At 36.9% G+C, this 27,366-nt stretch overlaps 3 protein-coding genes across 6 annotated transcripts; 1 reads left to right on the top strand and 2 right to left on the bottom strand.

Annotated features, from left to right (window-relative positions):
- Nucleotides 1–1,228: 1,228 nt before the first annotated feature.
- Nucleotides 1,229–6,645, bottom strand: PAP18 (purple acid phosphatase 18). The gene is made up of 6 exons (XM_087334366.1): nucleotides 6,458–6,645; nucleotides 4,255–4,555; nucleotides 3,038–3,414; nucleotides 2,753–2,941; nucleotides 2,570–2,658; nucleotides 1,229–1,629 (listed from the first exon to the last, which is right to left on the bottom strand). Exons 1-6 carry the CDS (start codon nucleotides 6,587–6,589, stop codon nucleotides 1,425–1,427), a joined length of 1,293 nt encoding a protein of 430 aa, XP_087190492.1. The 5' UTR covers nucleotides 6,590–6,645; the 3' UTR covers nucleotides 1,229–1,424.
- Nucleotides 6,646–9,697: 3,052 nt separating this feature from the next.
- Nucleotides 9,698–15,695, top strand: LOC147852567 (cyclin-L1-1-like). 4 transcript variants are annotated; one of them, XM_087333890.1, is made up of 11 exons: nucleotides 9,710–9,981; nucleotides 11,702–11,783; nucleotides 11,877–12,017; nucleotides 12,121–12,290; nucleotides 12,408–12,678; nucleotides 12,758–13,208; nucleotides 14,354–14,392; nucleotides 14,494–14,865; nucleotides 15,165–15,234; nucleotides 15,348–15,409; nucleotides 15,505–15,695. In XM_087333890.1, exons 1-8 carry the CDS (start codon nucleotides 9,830–9,832, stop codon nucleotides 14,583–14,585), a joined length of 1,398 nt encoding a protein of 465 aa, XP_087190016.1. In that variant the 5' UTR covers nucleotides 9,710–9,829; the 3' UTR covers nucleotides 14,586–14,865; nucleotides 15,165–15,234; nucleotides 15,348–15,409; nucleotides 15,505–15,695. The 4 variants fall into 4 exon arrangements, with proteins under 4 accessions (XP_087190017.1, XP_087190016.1, XP_087190015.1 ...); XM_087333891.1 differs by having other exon boundaries at nucleotides 9,698–9,981; nucleotides 12,758–13,202; nucleotides 15,348–15,695; XM_087333889.1 differs by having other exon boundaries at nucleotides 15,348–15,695.
- A 5,094-nt stretch (nucleotides 15,696–20,789) lies between these two features.
- Nucleotides 20,790–24,882, bottom strand: LOC147852566 (Ssu72-like family protein). The gene is made up of 5 exons (XM_087334342.1): nucleotides 24,764–24,882; nucleotides 22,592–22,846; nucleotides 21,507–21,652; nucleotides 21,305–21,423; nucleotides 20,790–21,223 (listed from the first exon to the last, which is right to left on the bottom strand). Exons 2-5 carry the CDS (start codon nucleotides 22,807–22,809, stop codon nucleotides 21,122–21,124), a joined length of 585 nt encoding a protein of 194 aa, XP_087190468.1. The 5' UTR covers nucleotides 22,810–22,846; nucleotides 24,764–24,882; the 3' UTR covers nucleotides 20,790–21,121.
- Nucleotides 24,883–27,366: the final 2,484 nt, after the last annotated feature.

Here is a 27,366-nt window from a genome sequence, read left to right as displayed (position 1 = left end):
GAGATCGAGTGTGAAGTAGTTTAAGGGCTCTACGAGCATTATTGCTCATATTGGTAATGAGATAAGGTTGGATACAATCAATAGGCATTCTTGCTTTATATTGAGACCAACATTGAGGGTTGACATTTACAATGTAGTATTCTAGTTTTGTCCTCTTAGCATCTTCCCACTTCATCCTTAATGATTCCACCAACCTTTCCTCACTCATTACATACTGCATAGCATTGCCCGAAAGCTCTAAAAGATCTTCCAAACCCCATCTTCTAAACCATTTCCTTATGTCAAAAACCCAACCAGATGACATAATCTTACTTTTATGATTCTTTTGTATCTTACATCCAACATTCCAAGCAAGATGTGGTAATCGATGATTCGGCATACTTTGATTCTCATGTTCTAAAAGATCATCCAAACCCCATCTTCTAAACCATGTCAACAACCCAACCGGATGACAGAATCTTACTTTTATGATTCTTTTGTAGCTTATATCCAACATTCCAAGCAAGATGTGGTAATCGATGATTCAACATACTCTGATTCTCATGTTGAAAGCATTTTGATTGGAAGTACATGAATTGGGTGGATGATGCCTTTGTCAATTATAATGTTTTGATGTTGCCTAGTATGCTCTCTTACAAAAGTATGATGAATTGTCACGGCCTTATTAAGGCATTGTGTCCCTTGATGCACCTCAAAGCTGATATTTGTTTAAGATCGGATCGTCTTGAGTTTTCTTAGTGCTTGAAACTCCAAACTTATCATTTTTGCTACCTTGATGTGTTATGCAAAAAAAACCTTTCTGTCTGATTTCTCACCCTCTACATAGTTTAACATACTCTCTCATGGTTCAAATACTTATTTCCCTTGCTGTCAAGTGTCTGATCATACTATAATTCAGAGCCAGCCATTTATAATGCTCTCCAATAACATCAATGTCTAAAGGTTCCCAATTATTTCTTTTTTGATCAAGTTACCACATGAAAACTTTGTGATGATGGAACGGCTTCAATGTTTTCATAGAACTTGAGTTTTGCTCCTAAACTTTTCATACTATATACACTGGACTCCGAAAGGTGCTTCCATGTTGATCAAACTTGATCTTCTCTTAAATCAAGAAATGCTAAATACTAACTCGAATGAATAGTCCTCCGAGCTAAAATTTGATTTATTTTGGTAGTTGAATAATATTCAATCTGATTTGAGAAAAAACCAGCATTGGGCAAGCATGTGTTAGAAGGTTGTATCTGACAGATCTGTTTTAGTTTTAAGTTGACGTTATGATTATATTTACAAATGTACAGGCAGACTAAAAGTCGAATATGCTGCCTTTCCAGTTGCAATATGCCTGAATGTTCACTATCGTATATATAGTTACAGTGTACATAATCTGAATAGTGGAATATATATGATGAGAAAACATAGCATTACAAAGATCTATTTAGTGCTTGTCTGGAGCAGATGGGCTTAGACAACATGCTCTCTAACCAGATTTCATCCGCATCAAGTTCAGCACTATCTTGATTCCGGTGCCAGATCCAATGTGCATGGGTTGCATTAACCACTTTCAAGATACCGTGCCCATAGCTTGCATCGCGATGAACTGACCATTCAGGCACTGGATGTATGAAACTGCATCATTCAAAGCAAACGAAAGATCAGAAAAAAGAGAAAAGCAATGAAGTTATTTTCATGTCTACTAAAGGTCAAAGTCGGCCTATCCAACAATTCAGATATGTACAAAAAGTAGAGTTTCCAAGGTATTACAATTGAATAAACAACCTACAATGGAGAAAATATAAATGTAACAAAGCATGTAGTCAGAAAATCCGGGCATTCTTTTCAAGTTAATATCTGATGGGAACCATAGATAAAACCACCGTCAATCTTCAATGAAACATAGTTATCCCACATACGCAAACAAACATAATAGAAGTCTAAATGACAGGAAGAGCAGAACTCTGATGGTGCACAAATAGATAATTTCTACTTTAAAAAACTAATTTAGGTGAAGCTAATAAATAAAATAGGAACCAACCACCAGCTATTATCTTTAACTAATTTAGAGATTGCTTGTTTACCACAGCACGATTAAAAGAAACGAACACTCGAAAGAAATGCCACTATCATCAGATGACAGAAGCGATTCCGTCAACGAAATAACCACTGTTACAAAACAAAACATCCATGGACTGAACTCCAAAGTCACTAAATCCTAACGACCACAATCACAATGATCATTCCTAAGCTTCAGCAATATGCATGATTACCAAACCCTAACTAGGTCAGTGTAATTTGTGCTATAAGGGGTTGGAACAACCACAACTCATGATTCATGACCAAACAGGTGCAGCTCTGTTGGTAAGGTTGTCCTGTGAAGAACAAATGATCATACAGTCAACCTACACATTCTGCACTGCCATCTAGTAAATTACTGAGTTGAACACAGGTCTATGGGTTAATAAACTACCACTTACCCCCCTAGAGTTTAGTCAAACAACAAAAAACATCAGGGTCTAAAAACTCATTTTTTATGATTCCAAACATTTGTTAAAATGATGCAAATTTTTACTTCTGAGCAAGTCCTTCTCGGTTTCCACCAACCCCAACAGTTATATGAACAATTCCACATTCATCCAGATTTCCATCAAAAACCCTGGACTGCATGAATAGGAAAAATATGGTGTGTCAACATATTAACCTGACTACAAAACACTATATAGTTAAAAATATATATGGAAAAGAAACTCATTACAGTTCTCTCATAGGCATGGACATGGCCCGCAATCAACAAGTCTGTGTTTGCTTCTTTTAAAAGAGACTCCATAGATCTCATCATTGCATCACCTTCGCCCTGATGCTTATAATTGCTGTTATACCAAGGTACGTGTAGAACTGCAATCAACCATGGGGTTCTGCTTCTATCCACTTTCCTTAAATCCTCCTGGGGTATTTTTGTAAATAAAATACACAAAATCTAATTGACATATATCACATGATAACAAGGTTAATGGAAAGTATGAGCAGGATTTTAACTTGCCTGAAGCCATTTATATTGATTCGAATCTTGGCTGACATCAGCATAAGACCCAAGCATGAGGACATGAACACCACCAACCTCAAAAGAGTAATAGAGATTTGAATCAGATCCACACTCTTTATAAGGCATCTTCCATCGAGTATTGTAAGCTTTAAAAGAGTCTATTAGTAATGGAATCTCCTCTTTTTCATGGTTTCCTTGTGTGACCATGAATGGGCGAAAACTTGCCAATGGCTCAACCAGGTCACCAAATGAATCCCAATAGGGTTGATAGTAATTGGCATAAGATAAATCCCCAGGAAGTAGAAAGAGATCATAGTTTGACTGTTGAACATACTTCAGAGTTAAGGCAGACTCATCTGTCTGTCCAAGGTCACCTGTGTAATATCTGTGTTAAGCAATATATAATATGACCTGTATAATGTCTGTGTTAAGTAATATTTAACTTTAACATGCGACATGCTTATAGATTCATTCTTTCACTATGCATGCCAAAACAACAATGAAACATGGAAATCAAGCACAGTAACACATAAGAAAGAAAGAACGATATATTAACATCTTTTAAGAGGCCAAAATGGCCTATAAGACCAAACAAGAGATTACATCTTAAGTGTTGTCTGGTCTTTGAGAACAACAAAACAAAATAAAATAAGTATTACTCAGTAAATATAAAAGTAAATAAGATAAAAACAGACGAGGGAATCTGGTTTTCGGCACATGTGAGATTCTCAAGTTTTCGGCACATTGTAAGAGAAAACATTGTATGGACTTCTACAATCATTCAAAGAGAAGACAACTTTATTTACCTAGCTTTTGCAACAGTCAGACATAATGTTATATCACGCTCCAATATGTAAACCCATGTCTAAATCTTCTCAAGATTTGATTAATTCTACATAACACGATGAACTTTTTCAAATAAGAGTGAGGAAACTATCCAAAACAAGCAACTGGAGCTGCGCAAAGACAGATTCTAATGGACACAGAGCCTATTAATTTCTTACCAAAACAACTACTAATCATACCAACGATCTGTAGTAATGCTGATGTTGGACATGAAATGTTCCTCCAGTGCCAATAATCACTTTAACATTAAGATAAATTTGTTCATCCGTGACACATGTGCATTCCTTTAAGTCTTTTGAAAGAATGTGGCATGAAACATATATATTTAAAATGTAATATAAATCCAATATAGACAAATCAACGCTTACCAGTAACTGCAAAAGTTACTTCATTTTGTGAACCAAGTGCTGGTGGGGTTCTTAGAACATACTCTGGCTCTGCACCTCCACATTTGTAGTAATAAATAGAGCTTGAATTTAGGTTTTCAAGGACAACATTGTGAACTTGGCCTGACTTATAAAACATGAAACTGTAGTAATCGCTGTTCCCAACTGCAACCTTATCATATGATGCAGACACTGTCCCAAACTCCACCACAGAGGGAGCTGGAGGGCCAACAGTAACCCAAGATATCCTGATACTATTGGATCCAGCTAGTGATACATGTACCTGAAAATATTCATCTCTCACTAAAACTCTGCTCTTTTTTCTCAAACTCAGTCTCACATTCAAATACAAACGATTACCCCCATTACTCTCAGAAAAGCAGACTAATATCTGCAAGGAGTGCGTGATGATGATCAAACTTCAGAGGTCATCCAAATTCTTTAAAACATGCATAATCTCAAGATTTCTGTTGTTTTGAATTTTCCCTGTCTACATGTTTATGAACAAAGGATATACAATGCTCAAGGTGGAGCTTGTCAAAAGAGGTTTTGGTCTGTTTCTCATGGACTTATAAACACATGGGACATGTTTAATGGATAGCATGGAACCAGAAATTGGCATTCCCTGTTATGATCAGAAGATGCTCAAACAAAACAAATGATAAACTGAAAAATGGCTGTCCAATGTCAGACTACACATAAAATGCGTGTAATTATTTCAAAGCCCTGTTTGTTAGACAAAGGCATGCATGGTATTTGCGTTTATGGCTCAGTATGTAGTTTACAAAATTAATTAATCAATGTGAATGAGGTGGATTAGATGGAATTATAGAAGACCAAAAATGTGTACATGCTTGGAACTATCACACAAAAGAAAATCATGATTGCACTACATTATCAATGTACGGAATTTCCTATTTATGAGAGATTCCAGAGCTACAATACTAGATCATTTGCAACAGGCAATCAAATGCTTATCCCAAAAATTTGAAGCCCACTTATACATAGCAAGTTCAAGAATACCTTCCAATAAGCAATTTCAAAACTTCCGAAAAATTATAGAGGCCAATTTGTTTGCAGGATATTATAACATTTTTTTATTTACATACTCTAGATCCTTATTTGTTGCAGTGACATACAGAAATGACCAAATCAATCCAAAATGGAAATCATGCCCATCTCCACAACCAGACAGATTTTGGAAATGCTAGAATTATGTTACCATTCGGGGGTTTTCCTGATTGCATTAATAACATAATTATTTGAGAAGACCAAATAGAAGATACAGATTATGTCTTTCCAACCCATCCACATTCCCGAGCTCAGAACCCATTTGTTGAAAGATTGGGTGCATCCATACAATGCCCAAAGGCAACTGATACATCCACGGGATGTAAAGATGCATATGAGACATAGCCAACCATCACTATCATCATAGAGGAGGGGACATCCATGTCATGAGCAGATTCCACAATATGCCTCTAAACAATTTCTAGAGCTTAGTTAGATGTATGCATGGAGTGTGCTTCAAAGGGTGGGCCTTCACTCAATACATCCAATAACAGGAGTAGTCCAAACCATATCCTATCCACCCTATATGCTAACTGGCCTATGACAAGATTTTTACATACTTCTAGATATGGGATATGTGTGGAGCTCGTCACTAACTCGTAGACAACTTAGCTGATTGGGGCAATATGTTAATCGGTGCACCCATCACCTCTTAATGAGTTCTAATACCTAGCCAATAAGCCAATTAATAGCAATAACCCTATCTGTAGAATTTTAGTGACTTCTCTGGCCTGGCCAAGTTGAGTGTGTGCTCATTGACCATAGAGACCATGGTTTCTGCTTTACTATGTGTTTTTTCGAACACGCCTATTCAGTATTAAGGTCAAGATTTTGCTTTCCAATGTGTTTTTTCCAAGAAAATAGCTATTAAACATGAAGTTCGTGACTTTGCTTTCCAACGTGTTTCTTTTTCGAGAAAATGTCCATTCATTATAAAGGTCCTGATTTTGCTTATCCGATGAGTTTCTTCTCTGAGCAAAATACCTAGAGTCGCCATAAAAAGGTCATGAATTCTTTTCCACAGATGTTCTTTTGTCATCTACTACATAATCAACACAAAAAGGTCATGATTTTTTTTTTATCTTTTTCCGACAAGTTCCTGTTCTGAGCATACCTGGCCCGGCGTGGCGACATATCGATGGCCCGACAAGAGCTGATCCGATCGAAGGGAGGAGGGACGATGAGAAGAAGACTGAAGGAAGATGAGACCGAGCACAAGAAGCGCGGTTACATACACCCACACCATGGCCTGGATCAAGCTCTGTTTCTCAGGAGATAGACAGAGGAAATGATTCCTTCTTCTCTCTGGTCTGTTATATCATTGAGACCACAAACACAGAGACCATGTGAGGAAAGGAAGAACAGGGGAGAAGTGGGCATTTTTAAATATTAATTAAATTAAATTATTGGTTTTTGGAAGGAAAAAAAAAATTAAAATTAAGTTTGAATATGTATTAGCAGAGAAAAATAAGGCATCCCATCCATCCCCTGCCCCTCTCATCAGTCTACTTAATTATATTTTTGAGGAAATTAGAAGAAATATTTTAATTATTTTTTCCAAAAAGAAATTAGAAGAATTACCTCCCCCCATGTAATAATATTTCTCACTAATATCAGAAAATACCCTTTTCTCTATTTTTTCTGAGTACCCCTCTTGAGATTGTTCCTTGTTGTATATTGAACTGTTTTGGTTTGGTTTGATACTTGCGCAAGCAACCGCGTCTACACTCTCTCGAGAGCACAGTGCTTGGAGCATTTTTTTTACGTGTATTCTAGTGTTTCTAGAGGAAGGTCCAATCATGCACGCGCTAATTGTAGAACCCAGGACTTGATCACATCACGACAAATTAGGCATACCTATGAGGTGCTTCTTTAATTCTTATGATGAAATGTGCATCATGCCATTGCAACGAATTGGGCATACTGATTTAGGAGGTACTTCTTCAATTCTTATGCCTAAAAGTGTGCTACGGTAGAGCTATAAATATCGTAGTTTTCAATAACATGCGTCTAGTTGTTATAGATTCCTTGTAAAAGGGTATTCCTACTAGTTTTTACTTAGAAAAAGGTGTCCACTCCCTTCTCCCCACCCCCTCCAAATCAAACATCGTGGGTGTGGTGTGTTGGTCGAACATGTGATAGAGGGAAGCCAAAAAACATAGTTTCTTAGAGTTGTGTCTAGTTGTTTTGATTGCTTGCAATAGGTACTTCTCTTGTTTTTTACCCATAAAATAAGAGAGGTCAAGTTATGAAATGTTGGGATCAAAGCCGACCACAACGGTTTATACTCTAGCGTATGCGGGTGCAAAGATTTGAACATCAAGAAACATGAAGCTAAAATACACAAGTTCAATGACATAATATGGCTGTGGAAAACCCGAATTGGGAAAAACCACAGGAGCCCACATACTCTGAACTATCTCACTATCAATAAGAGGAATACAATAAGAACCTGCAAGGCACGCGACCTTGAGTTCTTCTTCGTCTAAGCAGACAACTATGGAGAAGTTACTCGCTCTCACTCTCTTACACTCACTTAGCTGCAGAGGCAACTACACGCTATAACTTTTCAACAACTACTGATACACTACTACTCATGTCATAATGATTGCACTAGATGTATTTATATTTATACTAATACAACATTCTGGACTACTCACAAATATAGCCCACAAAGGACCCAGTAACTCTATCTATAGATATAGCCCCGAGTCGGCTTCGATTTTCGGCCACGACCGAATTGAACAATCGGTTTGATTTTTCGGCCTCGGCCGATTTGCTGTTGATTGGTTCAGTTCTCCCTTTTCTTTGACTCGTGCTCCTCTGACCTGTTTACCTAACATGAAAGCATTTAGAAATGAAAGGAATTGTGTCACATTGAGCTTTAAACATAACATACTATGAGTTGAGCTGCTAAGTTTGTGCATGTACAAATATAGGGTCATGATTGTTACGTTCTTTGTGATATGTTATTCTAAGTCGATAATCAAGGATAGACTATCGTGTATTAGTGCCAATGAGCACCACATTTCAAAATTGCAACGTTTTTCCCACAATCAAAGAGCCATACTACCCCACCCAACCACAAAACAAGACCTACATTACCGTGGTATTTTAACATAAAACTTGACTTTGGGGAAATCCAAATAAATATGCATTTTTTGTTGGGTCTACATGCTTTCAGTATGAGTAAGACACACACAGGACATTCCATGTCCATTTACCCTAATCAGACAATGAAACTCAATGTAAGAGTTATGTTCAAATTCTAGACATTACGATGATGAAGCTCGTGTTCACGTGAACGACATGGAGTTATAGGGGTAGAAGGGAAAGAAAGCGTGGTATCCACCTTAACTATGGAACTTTTATACTAATCCTTGTATGCAATGGCCTTTTTTTTCACGATATGTTTTTATTCAAGTGAGAGGATGGGGAACATGTGCTAACCTTGAGTGATGGGATGTCAATAACCAAATGGGCGATTATCGTTGGTCCATGTACCCTAAAACCGTACAATGGTAGGCATAGGGACTTGATTCGTGACCAATCGATCAACTGAACAGATCGTTCGTGCGTCGAGAGTTTGCATGTGTTGAAGCTGAAAAAAAAGAAGTCGGGTAGGGTTTTTACACAGATTGACTAATCCATCTGGCATGGGCAGGAGGGGATGGCATACGCGACCATGGTGAGAGAGAGGACAACATGTGGGGGGGACGAGGCGTCCCACGCACAGAGAAGGTCATGCCTATTCAGATTGGCATCTAGTGAGTTATAGAAAATACCTATTCATGTATAAAAAAAAGGGAAAAGTACCAGGATACCCCTGTAAGTTCGTATATTTACCAGAATGCCCCTGGAAGTTCCAAATTTACCAAACTACCCCTAATTTTTTTGGACATAGGGGTAGTTTGGTAAATTTGGAACTTCCAAGGGCATTATGGTAAATAGACGAATTTCCAGGGGTATCGTGGTACTTTTCCCATAAAAAAACAAAGGTGTGAAATGGGGTCTCGAACCCAAGACTTATTGTTGCCGGTAGTCTAAAAACAACTTATCACTAGGGTAAAGCTAATTCACCACAGAAGAGAGAGAGAGAGGCCGCCGCCGTCAGAATTAACGGCCTGCTGGGCGCCGTTAAAGATGACGGCCATGAGCGGGGGAGGGGGGGGGGGTATGTTTCTGCGCTCTAAGCTATTTTGCTTTTGCTTTTGCCCGTGTCTCTGTCTGTCTGTCTGTCTGTCTGTCTGTCTGTCTGTTTTTAGGGTTCTTCTCTGCAGGTCCGCAGAAACGGAGCAGACGAAGACGCCATTCTCTCCTCGAAAGCTTCTTTCTGTTCTTCTAAGTTTCGCAGAAGCTTTTTCTGCCTTTTCTTCATCTTCATCTTCTTCTTCTTCGTCCTCTTCTTCTTTCTGTTCTCTCTTTCCTGTCTTCTTTCTCTGCGTTTTCTCTTTCTCTTTCTTCCTGTGATCTCTGACGCAGCTCCATGATCTACACCGCTATCGACACGTTTTACCTGACGCAGGAGCAGCTGCTCGACTCTCCTTCTCGAAAGGATGACATCGACGAACAGACAGAAAATAATCTTCGTCTTTATGGATGCGAGCTCATACAAGAAGGCGGCATACTGCTCAAACTGTATGTTACTATCTCTCCCCCCCCTCTCTTTTCCTTGTTCGTTTTCTGTCGGAGATTTCGTTCCTGTTTTTCTATCTGTGTCTATTCTCGTCTGTCTGCGCGTAGTTCAAAGGATTGAAGCTCGGATCATCTTCTATGACTAGGTTATCTGGAGTTCTCAGTATGATTTTATAACTGTTCGTCTGTTTCAATGTATACGTATATTTTACATAAAGATGCAGCTGGTTTAATCTGATGGAGTTTTTAGATACTCCCCTAAAGTTGTCTGTCTCATGCCTCTCTGGATTTCAAGGATTATGCGAGTCTGTCATGGAACAGAGAGATTCACTGTATCCCTATTGTGATCTTTTTCATCTTGTTTGTTTGCCAGGAAAACCTATATATGTAGGTTAAACGCTTTTATCTTTTCTTTTTTTCCCTGATTTTGGAGGTTTAGATTAATCTGAAAGTATGTTTATGTCTTAAGGATTTCGTTTCTTTCCCATCGTCTGACTTCAGAAATTCCTTCAAATTTGGAAATAAACAATGATGTTTACAATAGATCTTAATCCCTTCAAGTTATTATTTTTACCTAGTTGTCACCGTTTCATGTATAGGGTTTTTATCATCATCTCACATTAATTTGAGTTTCCATGCTAATATGCAAAAAAGGTCAGTAAATTTTGCCTCATCCTTATGCTTTAAGTAGCCATAGAGTTGTTCCCTTTACTAGTCTGAAGTCCCATACCAAGATGAACTCTATTTTTTCTTGTCTGGTTTTGGAAATTTTGGCAAATCAATGCATCTTTAATGAATGTTAAGATTTATCATGGGCTTATGCATTAAAGAATTTGTCAAATCATCTATTCTAGGTTCTTGGATAATTATTTTACTGACTAACTTTTTGTATTGTTCCCTAGACTCGTTATAGATTTCTGTATTTCGGCAAAATTGCAATGTGGCAATAATACTCACCTCTCCTTTCTGGATTGACCTATGCTAGAGATCCTTTGATGATAAAAGTTACAATATATCTAACTTGAGAATCTCACATGTACCGAAAACCAGATTCCCTTGTCTGTTTTTATCTTATTTATTAACTTTTATATTTACTGAGTAGTACTTATTTTATTTTGATTTGTTCTCTAAGACAAGACAACACTTAAGATTTAATCTCTTGTCTGGTCTTATAGGCCATTTTGGCTTCTTAAAAGATGTTAATATATCTTTCTTTCTTTCTTTGACTTATGGAGATGTTGAATATGAGTCAGTGATTTTAGATTACAATCTTCTCTTTTATGCATTTAAACTTTTATGATCTTCTCTTTTTTGTATTCATTTTTAAGTCTTTTGATCCTCTCCAATCTTGAGATAATTTGAAAATTGTTCACTACATGTTTGCTACTATGGGAAATTTCAACCTCATAGTCATCATCACATGTCTAGTCCTTTTATTTTATGGTGTCTGACATGGATATTTTTCCAAATTTACAATGGGATGGTAAGGTTCACCACATTCTATTGACATATGAACGTGTGACTGTAAGTCCTAGAATTCACCATATATTTTTATGCCTGAACAAGGCATATACATTCACTAGAACTCTGGGTCATAGCATTTATCATTGTAGCCTACTCTTGTGCATTCAATGTAGATTTCACCTTTGCACTAATTACTGATAGCTTAGTTTTCTTTGGTGGGAATTCGATTTTCTTATGTTTTATCCAATTGTCTCCGCAGACCTCAAGCAGTCATGGCTACTGGCCAGGTACTGCTTCACCGTTTTTTCTGCAAGAAGTCATTTGCCAGGTTCAATGTGAAGGTGTGCGTTTCTGTTGTTTCTTTTTCTTCACATTCTTGGTTTATGATTATTTTTTAAAATTCAAAACGTAATTATGGGTCTCTTCATCCATAGAGAGTGGCTGCTAGTTGCCTGTGGCTTGCTGCAAAACTTGAGGAAAGTCCAAAGAAAGCTCAACATGTTCTGAATGTCTTCAATAGGATGGAACGCCGTCGGGAAAACAAATCTCTTGAGTTCCTAGATCCTTTTTCCAAGGTTAGCTTGATATCCTTTTAGAACATAGATGCATGGTCAGTCATAATGCAACATCTAATGTGTTGGACGATATGCCCTAATATAAATAATCCTTTCTTTGCAGAGGTATGAAGAACTGAAAATTGATCTTATAAGAACGGAACGCCATCTACTAAAAGAGATGGGATTTATCTGTCATGTAGAGCATCCACATAAGTTCATTATCAATTATCTGCTGCAGCTTCAAGCACCTCCGGAAATGATGCAAGAAGCATGGAATCTTGCGAATGACAGGTACTCACATCTAGATAGAATGTATTGTGTGACGAATGCATTGTTATGTTGATTGACATGGCAAAGTGATCATTTTGATGGTAGTAGCTGTGTTTCATATCCTTGTTTTCTGCTCAGCTTAAGGACTACTCTATCAGTTCGCTTCAAAAGTGAAGTAGTTGCGTGTGGTGTTGTCTATGCTGCTGCTCGGAGGTTCAATGTCAGTTTGCCAGAATCTCCTCCCTGGTGGAAGGTATTTGATGCCGAGAAGGATGAAATTGATGAAGTATGCAGAGTTTTGGCAAACCTATACAGGCAGCCAAAGGCTAGCTATGTTGAGGTTGCCAAAGATTCAAAGTCATTTGTATTGATGAGTAGGGCATGGGAACCGCCACCATCTAGTGTAAAGGTAAGTTACATACTCAAGAAAAGTAATGAACTATAGTGAAACCTTTGTTTCCATTTATGCTTAGGCCTTGTAATTGCAGGATTCTTTGGCAGGTGCCGCCGTTGCAAATGGAGGTAAAGTAGAACAAGTGCCTGCATCAAATGCAGATAGTTGTGATACTTTGATTAAAGCAGCACTTGACAAGTTGAAGAGCTCGTCATCAGACCAAGGGAAGCCATATGAGGAAACTGTAGTGTCCAATGCCAATGGAGATGTTTCAGAGGAGGCAGGGAAAACTGCTCCACCTGAAGATGAAGCTTCTGATAGAAGTAAGGAAATGAATCCTTCAGACCGAAAAATCAAGGAGAAGGAAAAAGATAGGTCAAAATCTCGAGAGAAAGGAAAGGAAAGAGACCGGGACCGGGACCGGGACCGCGATCGGGAGAAGATGCGAGATAGAGACCGAAGCAAAGTCCGGGATAATGAATATGAAAGAGAGCGAGAACATGCAAAGGATAGAGATCATCGTAAGGATCGGAGTAAAGGTTCAGGTATTTCTCAGTCTGCTTTCCTCTAAATGATGTTGTTCGAAACTATAGTTTTTGTGTAGCTTTTCTGCAATATAGATTTTGACCCTTACATTACATTGAGGTGCATAGGAGAACTGTTTATCTGTTTTTGCTAATTTGTAAACATTGGGTCAAATTGGAAGAGAGATAAAACATGTATTTAAGTAGACCACAAAGATACCATAAATCTTATCCATGATCATAAAGTTTAAGACTCAGTCTGAGTACTTGTCTGTTCCAGTATATTGTTGATCAATTCAGTTTTTTGTGAAGGGCTGGGATACACACACAACTGGATCAGTTGTGATAATTGCCATGTGTAAACAATCAGGAATCCTTTGCTTGGAATTGCTAGTTTCTGCCACTATATTTACAAGTCTTGACTGTGAAAGGGGGAGGATCTGTACTCGGACCACTTGAATCATACATTACTATGGCTGTCCGCAGTTCAGTATGACATATACTGTTATTCAATAATCAGTTTCATTATGTACAGAACTCGCCTGAACTAGACGATATAGAGTGTTAGACGTATTTGGTTCTCTTGTATTATACAAAGAATGACGATGGCTGCTCACATTTCAGTATGACATCTACTATGATTCAATAATCAGTTTCATCATGTATATAGCTTGTTTGAACTAAACAAAATTGACAGTTAAGACCATTGTTGCTTCTCATGCAAACGAGCCGTAAGTTCATATAGATTAGATACTTAATCAAAGGAATTTTAAAAACACTGTATATTTAGAATATATTCATTGTAGTCAGATGTGGTGGATATTCAGAACTAACTAGAGTCATTCATGATACAGAATGTTGCCATTGTGGGCATAAGTACTAGGAATCTAGTACTTATCACGACGAATAACATGGTTTCTACCAACACCATATATATATAGTAAAGCCCTTGTAATCAAATGGACTGAATAGCTAAATCGATCTGAGTCTTAGAGGCAATTATGCCTACGTTTATTTCTGACAGCTCTTTGATAAATAGTTAAAACTGTATTTCAGTGCATTCATTTGGCCCGTCAATTTCATTTATAAGACTGTAGAACCTAGCTTTGATCATTAACAAGCTAGCATCACACAGGAATCTCACGTTTTATTGTTCCTTATGCCAGGATATTCAGAGAAGGTCAGGCATCATGGATCTAGCCGAGGTGTGCTTCTTTGACATCATTCTGTCATTTTTATGTGGATCAAATTGTCTTGCACTATTTTGTCGAGAGTTGTTAATTTGTTAAAAACGTGTTTTTTGCAGAGAGGGAGTATCACAGCTCTGAAAAGGATAGTTATGGCACATACAAAGTCATAAGAGACAAAGAACGGCCTCGGCATCATCCTTATTCTTGAAGAAACCCAACCCTGTTTCTCTCTTGGTTTCCACTTTGTTTTATGGATAATTAATGGTCCAACAGTGTCTAAAATCCAACACTAAACATTCATCTCACAAGGATTATTGATTCTGATCACTAGCTCTGCCAATTTTTTTGCTTACTGTTACCCGTAGTGGGAACTTCTTGTAGAGATGACTCTGCTTGGCGAGGAAAATTTTCGAGGAAAAGTTAAAACCAAAGCTCAAGAGGAATTGCTGTAATCGATCTGGTCTTCGAATCTGCTTCATAAGTTCACGGTCGGTTTCTGGACCCAATATGTAGTCTTGAATGCAAAAGCTTTCGAGTAAAACATATGGAATGTAATTTTATTAATTTCGTCAAGTTTGGACATTTATATTGTATCAATCTGATAAATGTTTTTAACTGCAAAATGTTCTCCCGTTGTTGGCCATATGTTTCTGTGTGATTGATGTGTAAACAAATATTTGTACATTCTTGCATGCTTATGTGTAATAACGTGTGTATGCCTGCATTAACTGTATTAGCTCCCTTGTATCAAAGTACCACACTATTCTCATGCGGGGAAATGTGGCAGGAAGTTCTTATCCTAATTTGGTGTGTAAGTGCGGATTGGATCAAGAGCTGAAAATTTAACTTTGCAGCAGGTAAAAACACCTACAAATAAGCCTATACTCGAGGGCTTATTGAGCTTTCTGGATCTTCATTTTTAAGGTTTTAATCCTTGAACAGTCTTCACTAAGTATCTTCTATTTTGTAGGAGATAAGGAAACACATCAGAGACTGGAACTGTTGTGTTTCAAAATTTAAGACATATCATGGGTTAGTTGTGGTGTATGGTTGATAGTGATGGTTCTAATTTTTTTGTGTTAGATTTTCAAATCCTTGAACATTTTTGGCATTGATGCAAGTAACAGGGCGTGATGGATTTTATTTTGATATGATTGGAACCAAGCCCATGACTAATTAGTCTACAGCTTGGTCAAGAAAACCTGGTAAAACTTCAATTCTCTACTATATTAATCTATCAATGGAACCTTTAATGATGTCTCATTGTTAGTTACTTGTACATATATAGTGCCCTGCTAAGAATTTCAATCTTCTGTACCTTATGAGCAATTTTATTTCTGAACTACATTATTCCCCCCTGCTGGTTTTCTATTTTACCTGTGTAGAGATGGATATCTTCTTGTATGGGATATAATTTCAGAAGATCCTCAAACATTTGTTTTTTAATACCTGTTAGACGTTGGGTAAGCTTAGTATCCCAACCATCATGTCAGCTTTGCCATTGTCTTTAATATTCATTAACTTTAGGGTATACTAGTAAGGCAAGGTTTCATTTATCGCGATCTGGCCTGGCCAGATCTTTTATTCTCTTACTCATTAGCTAGAAGCCAGAAATTACCACATTTCACAGATTCTCTAGAAATGGTCTTCTGGCCAACTATATTGAAATGTTTGAATATGTCGGTATACGTCTGCTGAGAAATAGGTGAATCTCATCCGTCTTTGGTAAATGCCGTACTGTATTGTTCTGCATCCTTGTTGAGATATCCTTGATTATTTAGGCAAATTATTAAAGAGCATAGCAGTAAAATCTCAATTCTTCTTCCCATCACTATTTACTGCTCACTTCTGCCAATTTTACCCAAATCCAAATAAAGAGGTATTATGTCCTTTAAGATGTGAGCCTCTTTAAGATGTTTTAATTGGAAGTTATGCCCTAGAATTTTTTGAGGTGAAGAACTAGATAATATGATAAAGACATTAAAATGTTTGTTGAATTTGAGTGCGCTGGAAGCAGTAAAATGTTTGGGTGTAAATCTGAGGTTATATTATGGAACCGTGTTGGAAATAAGATGTCCTTCATGGGCTCATTCTTCTTTGCGCTTTATTATTCTGTCTATTTTTTTAGTTCTGAATCTTTCATAGTGTTGTCCATTGAGAAAATTCATGTATGTTTTCGTGGTTAAGAAACTATACCGTAAAGCCAGAATTTGTTTGCAGGTAATGATAAAAGTCTTATTTTTTTTTTGATAGTCATAATAACATGCGAATGACAAATTACAGTTCCATTGAGAAATTGGATAGACATTCCACTACCTTTGATGATATTGCCTAAAGACAAATATGTGAATCTTAAGAAACTATATAGATTTGATGGGAAAATTAACAGGGGTTTGTAATTGAGGTGATTGTCTCAGTCTTTAGTGATGTTATTGCAAATAGAGGGTGAGCTGTGTGCTGTGTGCAGTAGGACATCGGCGTTGGGTTACACATTATTGGCTATCAATATTGAATTTGATGTGGAGTTTTATTCGTGGGCACAGAATTCTATGTGGTCTGTGTTTGCAATTACTGTAGTTCTTGTCCTCTTCATTTCACCAATGATGAAAATTGGCGTGCATCTTAACAATGTTTCCATGGTCACTGTGCAACTTCAACAAAATGTTGGTAGAGAAACTGCAGTCAAGTTAACGGTGATTTAAACTGCATACTGTTTTGAGATATTAAAACATTATGACAGTTTAAAATTCAACTCATTTCCTTCGTTTCTCTTATGTTTGAAAGTCACCCCAATCTGTAAACGTCTCAAAGGTGAATGTAAACTCTTCATTTTGGATACTTTGGTTGAAACATATTATTGATTATAAGCCATGATATATTGGAGTGAATGAAGGATATCAAATTATACTATCAGTAACTGTCATCATGAGATAACATTAGACTTTATGAAATCTACCTGTGTTAATAAGATAAAATTTTCAACTCATTTCCATCGTTTTTTTTTATGTTTTGAAGCCACCTGTCTGTAAATGCCTAAAAGGTGAATGATTCTTCATTTGGGTAATACGTTGGTTGAGACATAAGTGATTATAAGCCGTGATATTGTTGGAATGAAGAATATCAAATCATACTAATCAGTATCTGTCATCATGAAATCTACCTGTGTTATCTACCTGTCATCATGAAATCTACCTGTGTTAATAAGCAAACTCCCCAACATTGTATATCAGTCAAATCCCATCTTGTAAGTAATAATATTAAGGAGTACGGATTAATAAGATTTGGTGTACCACTAGGATATGGTGCATCTCGTCACTCATTATGTCACTCGAGACTATGCAACCATTCTATTGAAAAAATTTAGGAGCTTTTGAAGCATGAGCATTAGGAAGATCCCAATCTTGATAGTCAAGTATTTTGCCATTTATTTAGGAATCTGATTCACTATCATTACTTTGGATGCTTATTTCTTATTATTTTATTCTCTGTTGCTGGTGGGTGCACTTTCATACTAAACTACATGCCATGCTTTATTGGTCATCATGACTTGCTTAAACTAATTCGTAAGATTTTCTTTGTAATATGCAATTGAGTTCAAATTGTTGAAAGGGAGGAAGGTACGATTGAGCACCCATTACTAAGTACATGCCATAGAGTTCACATTTGATGGGCATAAAGTTTTATTGTATGTATTAAGTTTTATGCTCGCTATTTCATGCAATTGAAGATAACTAAATGGTGTTGCTCTCATGCATTTTCCCAAGTCTGCTGAGTATGTGAAATATATCATGTGAGGCTCGCATGAGGATATGCAACACTAGCCAATGTTGCTTGAATGCGTACTTCCAAGAACCTTGAACCAAGGTATGGTTATTCAACGTTATGGTCACCTCTACCCTCATGTATGGTGCATTCATATGGGCTTCATGCCTCCCCATGCACATCTGGATGCAAATAGAGCATCCACTATTGCAACAAGATACATGGCAACTCTATAACACTAGAAACTTGGCCTACACAAAGGGAGCCACTTTTGACGAAGATGTCCTTCTAAAAAGGTAGTTGTAAGATCTATGGATGAGCACTTTGCATGCCTAGAGCTAGGAGATTCCACAAACTATGCTAACAAGAGATTGAAAAGATAGGAAAATGTTTTTTGTAGGTGCCATGCTACCCTCTACATGGACTCCACCACCATTCAACAAATGGTGGGGAAGGTTGACCATGATAGTTTGCCCAAAATGTTGCTAGAGTTTCAAAAGCATAGGAAATCAACCTACACGTTTGCATCGAAAATCACACAAAATTAATTTCTTCCATAGCTCTTTCATTCACTAATGACATGTCAAGCAATCATCGTAGAATGATTAGAGAAAAGTAGTACGATAATAAAGGCATAATAAAGGAGCTTTAGGAGACATAGAGCTTTTATTTCTGTTGTTAGGATGGATGACATGAATTCCCCCGTATTTGAATAATGATTTGTGTCATAGGCCCATTTTGGCTCCTAGGAGATAGCAGTATCGTCTTCTATAGGGGGAAGGAACAAAGGAGAGCCCACGCACAGGCGCTTAGCAATTCACTGTACCCACCAAAAATTGCTCGTTGGTTGAAGAGATTGAACCTGCCTGGGTGAGTATTTGTATGACATTAACATTTCTCTTGAGGATAGGTTATTAGGGGCACTAATGATGAAGTGGTGTGATGCTAAAATGTCAAATTCGAAATATTACATTGAAAATATTAACCCTCAATGTAGGCCCCTAGTACAATAAAAGAAACTAGAATGTATCCAATTACATCTCACTACCCCCAAGAACCTTGGCTTTCAAAGAGCCTTAACACTTCTCCAAACTCGCTCACACAAGTGAGTTGTTGAGCTAGCATCATGACATGATCACCAAAATATGAATATATTCAAGATATGCAATGAAACCTGGTGGAGGATGAATATCACTCATCACATGCTCAACGTATAAGGTAATTCGCGAGCAATATAATGACTTGTTGGACAAGCATAATAATTTAAGTGTGATACTCAAATGTCCACAAAGATTATTTTCACATAGAAAGTTTTACTCATGGACGATAAAACATCTCTCTCTCTCTCTCTCACTCACACACACACACACACACACACAGTTGTCAAAAATGATTAAACGTTTGGTTCCATAGGTCATAATTGACCTCCAAGGACAAAAGAAAAGCTCTCTCTCACACACATACACATAGTAGTTATGTGCATCATCCATGTAAAACCATCTAAAAATCATTAGCCATCTCATGCATTGGGATCATTTGTATGGATCTTTAGGAAACCTAGAGCTTCTATTTTGTTTCAACATGGATAACTTGAATTTGTCCATATTTGTATTCATGATTTTGTCTCATATGATCATTTTGGCCACTCATAGGCATGCATGTGTCCTTCCACTCTTCTCTCAAAATACAAGTACAACAAATTCTCTTTGTATGATAGACAACAAAAAATTGGCCTCTTGTGAGTACATCCAAGAAGCTCATTGTCATGTTTCCCCTTAGCCTAAAGAGTGGTTGTGACATACATCATGAGCAAAGGAGTCTAGGGAAATTGTTGACAAATGGTATACATGTGACTCCTAAAGGTCATCAATGAGTGCTTTCTTGCGGTTAGTAGCCTTCATGTTCTTCAATGGAGGATGTAATTGTTGCAAGCATGTATGGCTTTTGTTTTGTAATTACTCACTTTTAGTTTGCCATTTCTAGCTCTTTCAGACACAAATTCAAGTTGCCTAGATAAAGATATTCACATTCATTACTACTATATTAATGTATATAAGTGGTTCCAAACATAAGATTATACTTGCTTTAATGTGAACTACAAAAATTGTATGTTGAATCTATTCAACAATATTATTACGATGTGACCAACAGCTGTATCTAAACCCTGAACCCTTGATGAGGAAGCACAAAATAGCTCTAATTATGCTCATTGACTGCATTAAGATACATGTCAATTGTCATGTAACACTTTAGGCAGTTTCCATGAATTTTGTATGCGCAAATTCGACGAATATTAAAAAGAAGGGCAGAAATCATAAGATCTACTTTTCCACTGCCCACCAAACAAGGCGTATCTACTTCAAATTTCCTTCAAATTTCTTTTTCAGCCGTAAACAGAGTTTTCTCTTAAATAAACACATGCCAAATTCAATTAGAATGTTTGCAACATAAGGAAGGATCCACTAGAATTGTAACCTTCACATAATCATCAAAACTTTTAATTTCAAAATTCTAGAAATAGATATATATTTGTGCCTTACGTTGGATTTAATTTTCCAAAGTCCACCCAAAATGTCACCAACAAATTTCGGTGCCAAAATACTTTGTCAAGGAGAGAAATAACTGTATCCCATTTTACTATTCAAAACCATGAGTATAATCCTATATATAACTTTCATAGCATGTAATACATTGTGAGATAATCACCAAGTATCCCGAGATCAATCCTCAAATGATACAACCAAAAGGCCCCTAGGTTACGAGATCTTCACTGACACTAACATTTTCCTTGTCATGCCATCACCTTTTCAAGTAATCATTTCTGCAACTCTCTGGGTTAAGCATAATTGCTCTGAATACTGATAATTACAAAGTCACAAGCTGGGATAATTGCATCTTGATCGCTTGCTTTGCAAATCAGTTTAAAGAGGCAAAAAGCCAAGTATGTGGGCTGTGTCTTTAGCTGGTATCTTCTCAACTGAATCAATAGAAGCAAACTGAGTAAATAGGCCTCCGTCGATATTGTTTCTCAAACTTCTGAGTGATGTTATCAATCTCTTCCTCCCACGACTCAACCATCTCAAGCTAGGACAAAGATAAAATAGAAAATATAATAACAAAATATGAAATGCAAAATAGATTTATCTTCAACATGATGAGACTCACTTGTCGGCAAAACTCAAGAGCCAGCCTCGCACCAGCAGCTGCACCTTCATGATTATCTTTCACATCAATATTAACCACCAATGCACTCTTCATCAACTTCATGTCTCGATTTTGCATGTCTGCATGTTTATATTATAATGACCATGCTCAACAAAATAGATCATAAACAAAATAACATCAGAAGCAATAACAGAATATATACCTTCAATAACCATGTCAAAAACCCTCCCTTCAAATGTGAATATAACATCAAATACACCATCAGCTGCATTCTCTTGCCAGCGTTGAGGTGCTTCTTTAACACTCAGATTTCTTCTTAGCATTTGTAGCAATCCATTCCTCTTATATCTTTGAAATGGGTTAAGGTTCAAGGACCAAATAATTTAGGAGTAGGGATACTGTTTGAAATATTCTGACATACACCTTTTTAGGCTGTCTAAAAGAGATTACCAGACAAGATTGAGATCAATGTGACACTAGAAAATATAACTTGCACCTTACACCAAAGGCGAGCTGGCCAGGACATTGATTGCCCAACCGTATTTAAGATAATTGGGGACACATTAGTAAGCCCACAACTACTAATAGTTACACCTAACCTTAAATCCAATGCCCACGCCATTTCCAGCAAGTACCCATGCCATTAACAAACCTAATATGCTTAGTATTTACTAGAATATCCCTAAATCTCCAAGAATTACTCACCACTGACCAAAATGTCCCTCAATCAAGCAATTAAAAGTATTTTGGTCTTTTCCCATTTTTTAAATGCATCCTGATGATTTAACAGAAAAAGAAACCAGATCTTGAAATTAGATAATACAAAACTAATTTTTATTGCAGTGCCTCTTGCTGAATTTATAGTCCACTCTCCATCCAGACAATGATTATAAATCAAACAATGGACCAGGAATAGCAGACATGGCTGCAAACATCCTCATTCAAACACATTCTTATAGCTGACAACGGATAAAAACGAAAAGGACACATGGCAATAAACCGAAGGCAATTGGACCCACTAACTTCATGATTATATTCCATACCCCATCCAGATAATTTAAGAATCAAACTGACCACAGATGCACCATATGGCTGAATTTTATAACAGAAAATTGAACAAATCCAATATAATAAGTTAAAGTGTATATAGAATGTCTCAATAACATGAAAATGTACACACTGTGACAGAATAGGACATAATTCACAACCACTCACATTACTTCTTTATAACCACATCCCTTCAATGTCCCACAAAAATGGTGTCCATGTTCACAAGTAAAAGGATACAATTCAGAGTCTTTGCGTTTGAGGTCTTCAAACATGGTTCGATAAGGTGTGCCAAATTTGTAAATATTTGGCTCCCTGATAGAAGGTCCGGGCAGCTTCACATGGGCACCAGTGCCATAAGAACTCACATCAAAGCCTCGCTTCTGCAAGAGAGCATGAGCTTCCATACTACGGTTCTGATTGGAAGCACACACCATTGCATATCGGAGCTTCATCATGTCTTGTATGTAAACTTGTTCCAAATACTGATGTACTCTGAAATAGTTTCAATCACCAGGAAAATTATTATGGATTAATTTTGAAACCGAATTTGGGCTTGTTATTGAGCTCTACCTTGAGCTAGATATTATTAAATTGCATCAATCACAAACCAATCAGGTCATTCAATCACCATGAAAAACATTGTGGCTAAACTTTAAACTATTTTGGGGTCCTAATGAAGCCTAGACTTTTTTTGAACGTTGCAAAAGTGAAACTCAAAGATATGCCCAAGATTGCCTAAAACATAATTACATATAGGAGACAAAAGGTATATTGAATTTTTTTGAGAATGATCAAAATCTAAAACCTTGCAAGAAATAGCAATGGATTCCCATCTCTCAAACCAATCATTATAATCAACCACTGGAGAAAAGATTATGGATTGACTATAAAACCAGTTTTGGGCTCCAAATCAAGCATGTAATTTTGAATAGGGTGCATAAGTGAGACTCAAAAAAATATATAAGATTGCAAAAACTATACATAAACTATGATTATGAGATAATCGAGACAACATTAGAAGATTCTGAGAGCAAAAGACAGCAATCCATTCCCATCACTCAAATCAGAATGGGAAAGTAGGAAACAAAGATAAAACTTCACAAATTCGTATAGTAATTAACTATCTTGGGTGATTTCTCCTACTAAAGAATAATTCCTTGCTAGGACCATTGGAAGAAAAGGATAAAAGGAAAAAGACAAAACAGATACCCATGAGATATCTCGGCTTTGTGATATCAAATAGGTTGTGCCAGATAATTACTGTCTCCTTGAAATTGCTTCACTGACAACCAAAGCACATCTATAAATCAGGCATTGCTTCAGGTTACATTTTCCATAGCCAGTGAAAGAAGAGGTTATTCATACCATGACAATGATGAAATCTATACACTACATGTAATGTTTTATTGTCATGAATTTGACGATGAATCCTCTCGAAAGATAGGCATCAATCAGTATTAAAACATACTGCAGAAAGCTAAAAGATCTGGAATTTGGACAGACATTTTGCCATTTTATTAAGTGGACGTTTACATATCAAGTTTGCTATAGCTAGCAAGATAATTAAGCGTTTCACCTCCTAGAATAATTTCTTACTAGGGTCATTGAGAGGAACACTAGGATGGAGCAGAAAAACCAATAAATTCTGATCATTGAACACTCAGAAAGGATGCAGAAATACGGAAACTCAGAAAATAAACATTTGACAGACAGAAAAAACATCAAAATTCTGGACAGAAAAAATAGCTGACACAAATTTTGGTTGTGAGAAGCAAATTCACCCAATTATAGAAGACTTTCTTATAAAATGTTGGAACAGGAAAAAGTTATACATGCAAAACGAAAAAGGGAAAGGTAAAAACGCAGCGAGATCAATTAGAGAAAAGACGGGGTAAAAGCAGAAAAAGAAAATGATCAAACATTAAAAATCTGTATATGCATCTGCACGTGTGCTTAAGTGTGTGTTTTGTAAAGATTATACGTTTTTGGTTCTGTGATGGGCACTAGACAAGTTTAGAGGATGAATGTAGTGAGTCGTTTACATGTTTGTTTTGGTCTGCATATGAGATTCGCCTTGTTTTGGGTTGTCAAGATCAAATAGTTAAACCAAACAGAAAAATGCAAAACGAATCAAGAACAAAAAACTCGGGTCTAACAGAATTTCTTACAGGAGAATATGATCAAACACAACAAATCAGAAAGAAAAATAGAATTAAGGCATTCGAGAAGCCATAGGAGAATATCAAATTCAGTTTAAATCGTACAACAGGTAATCCGAGCAAGCAGTCAGAAGAAGGACCATGACATCTAAACCCTAGAGAAAGAAAGAAAGAAAGACCAAACAGAGTTTTGGGTGAAAAAACACGAAAAGAAGAAGAAGAAGGAGAGAGGCACAACAAAAGAAAAAACCTGGATGAGATGATCTTCTCCCCCTTTTTTGTTTCTTCACGTCTTTCTTCGTGGCTCTCTCTGTTTCGGATTCTGCATCTGCAGATACTCTGTGCAGAGAGAGCTGCAAATGAGCTCTACTCTGTTTCTTTGTGATTATGTATGTATGCATGCATATAAATTGCATGTATGTATGTATGCATATAACATGCATGTATTTGTGTGTGTGTGTGTGTGTGTGTGTGTGTGTGTGTGTTTGTGTTCTCTCTTATGAAACATTAATGTGTATGTATTGAATATATGTATATGGGTTGGGCTTGGCTTGGTTGGGCTTCCTGGAAACCCGCTCTCATCCAACCGGCCTGCCGATGGCCTCTCATGACTTTTTCCGAGAAACATGCCCGCCCATCGGTGATCATCTTGTTTGCAATCCCAGGATCGTCATGTTCGGACTGCCCGCCCAAGATTGCAAACAAGACGATCACGCGATGGGCGCACGGTCCGAACACGGCATGTTTCTTGGAAAGAGTCACGAGAGGCCATTAGCTGGCTAGCTGGTTGGACGAGAGCGGCTTTTCGGGAAGCCCAAGGATATATATATATATGAGTTTCAGCGTACAATCAATGACCAACAACCACACAGTGTCTTGTCTTGTGGCCTCTTACGCACCATCGTGATATGCTTCAACGTTTCAATTTGTATGTGTACATATATACATACACACACACACACACATGCACATCTTAGTCTCTATCCTGACCATTCGTCGCTTGCCATTTACTCTCCATGTTTGGCAACACATCATCTTGACTTCGAGCCGTTTATTTTGAGATAAACCACAATATCTCGATGGCTCATATTCTCGCATTGGTTGTTTGCCTACGTATTGGATAGCTTGTTGCACCTTGTTTCCAACGACATCGATTCTTCGAGAGCTTACTACGCCAAAGTTTGAGAAAAAAGGTAGGCTCAAGTACCATATTGATGAAAAGTTGTGTTGTGTACTAGTTGCCTTTTGTTTATAGAAGGTTTGGCTTGAGTGCCATATCAAGACAATATTGCCTCCGCTACTTATTGCATTTCCCTTCTTAGTTCATAGAACCATCTTGTCAATTGCCAGTCGTGTGTCTTTTATCTAGTTCTAAGACAATAATGCCCTCCTTCACCAAAAAACATCATTTGCATTTTGAACTCAGAATGTGAATTGAAAATCTTTATAAATCGATATGTTCTTACGTAAACATGCAAATTTCAATTAAAGCTCCTACAAAAATGTAGATTTTACCGCCACCTTCAATTATTTCAAGCGTGAGAATGGGAAGTCCATGGAAATGGGGAAAAAAAATCCCAAACAATTCATCATATAATCCAAGTTCACTTGTTTTTTTGTTAAATACTTCATTTATGCTCCAAGTTCACTCATATTTTTGTTTAAAACTCTATTTTTTGCTAAACTTCTCTACATTCACGTAGTTTTACCTTTGAGAAAGTAAGATGTCAAACCCATGAGGCTCATGCCCTTTGTATAATTTGCAGTGGAAACATGCATCATTGCTTTATATTGCATAAAATTTAAGAACTTCAATTAATTAGCTTAATTGATTTAAGTACTTAATGATTGAAACTGCAAATCACTAAGTTAACAATTGCAACACTAAAGAGTGAAGAGAAAGAGAGGCAAAGTGACTTATGAGATTTCTTAATCTTGGAGTTTGTATCAATGATAACCATTAATTACACTAGGATATAAGTTATAACACCTCTCTCTTTAATAAGTTTATGGGTTTGTACTATGTTGTTACAACTACTTTCTCGGTCTTTATTTACGTGGGAAACAAATTACGTAAGCATGTGGTGTTATTGTTAACCCTAGCTCTATTGGCACCAATCTTATCTTAAGATGCAAAATTCTTTCAAGACTCCTAGGTGCATGACTCTTGCATGGATGGAGGTTTTTCTTGTCACAGTTTTTTACTCAACACAAAATTGACCCTAGGAAATAACATGGCTTGCTCAACTAGACTCAACTAAAGTTTTGTTTCTTTCAAGTGGGTTGGCTTGAGACCCCTGGAGCCAAACCGAGTTGAGTCATACTAATTTTGATTCCTAGTTCAGCATGGTAGCTTCCATTAGTTAGCAAATCATGCTTCCATTAGTTATGAGAACCACAAAGATATACAAGAGTATTAGTGTAAGGTTTATAGTAGAATGCTTAATGTTAATTTAATGAAAATGAGTGGAGAAAGAAGAAGAAAGAAAAAAGTATATATTGGACCTTTAAATACCAAACAAGAGATTACATCTTAAAATGTAGTATTGTCTTCAAGAAACAACAAACCAAAATAAATAAAAGTAACCAAGCAAAAAAGTAAATTGAAATAGACTAAGGCATGTCAAAAGAATCTCATAATATATGCATGTAAGATTTTCAAATTAGATATATTATAAAATTTGTCATTGAAAGATATAGAGTGTAGGTCATGGCGATGGAGCTTTTCCAAGTTGAGTCTCGAAGTAAGAGGCTACACACAAGATTCTTACCGCTATGTACATTGACTGCTTAATTATCCTGGTTTGCCTTTTTGTAGTTACTTGTTTGAGAGATGTAGGGATGGGATTATCT

This window comes from Azolla caroliniana, unplaced genomic scaffold, assembly GCF_043228905.1.
Source record: "Azolla caroliniana isolate FFs.n. ecotype wild unplaced genomic scaffold, voAzoCaro1.0.p SCAF_18, whole genome shotgun sequence".
In the NCBI taxonomy this organism is placed as follows: domain Eukaryota; kingdom Viridiplantae; phylum Streptophyta; class Polypodiopsida; order Salviniales; family Salviniaceae; genus Azolla; species Azolla caroliniana.
This window is presented reverse-complemented; position numbering and strand designations above follow the sequence as displayed.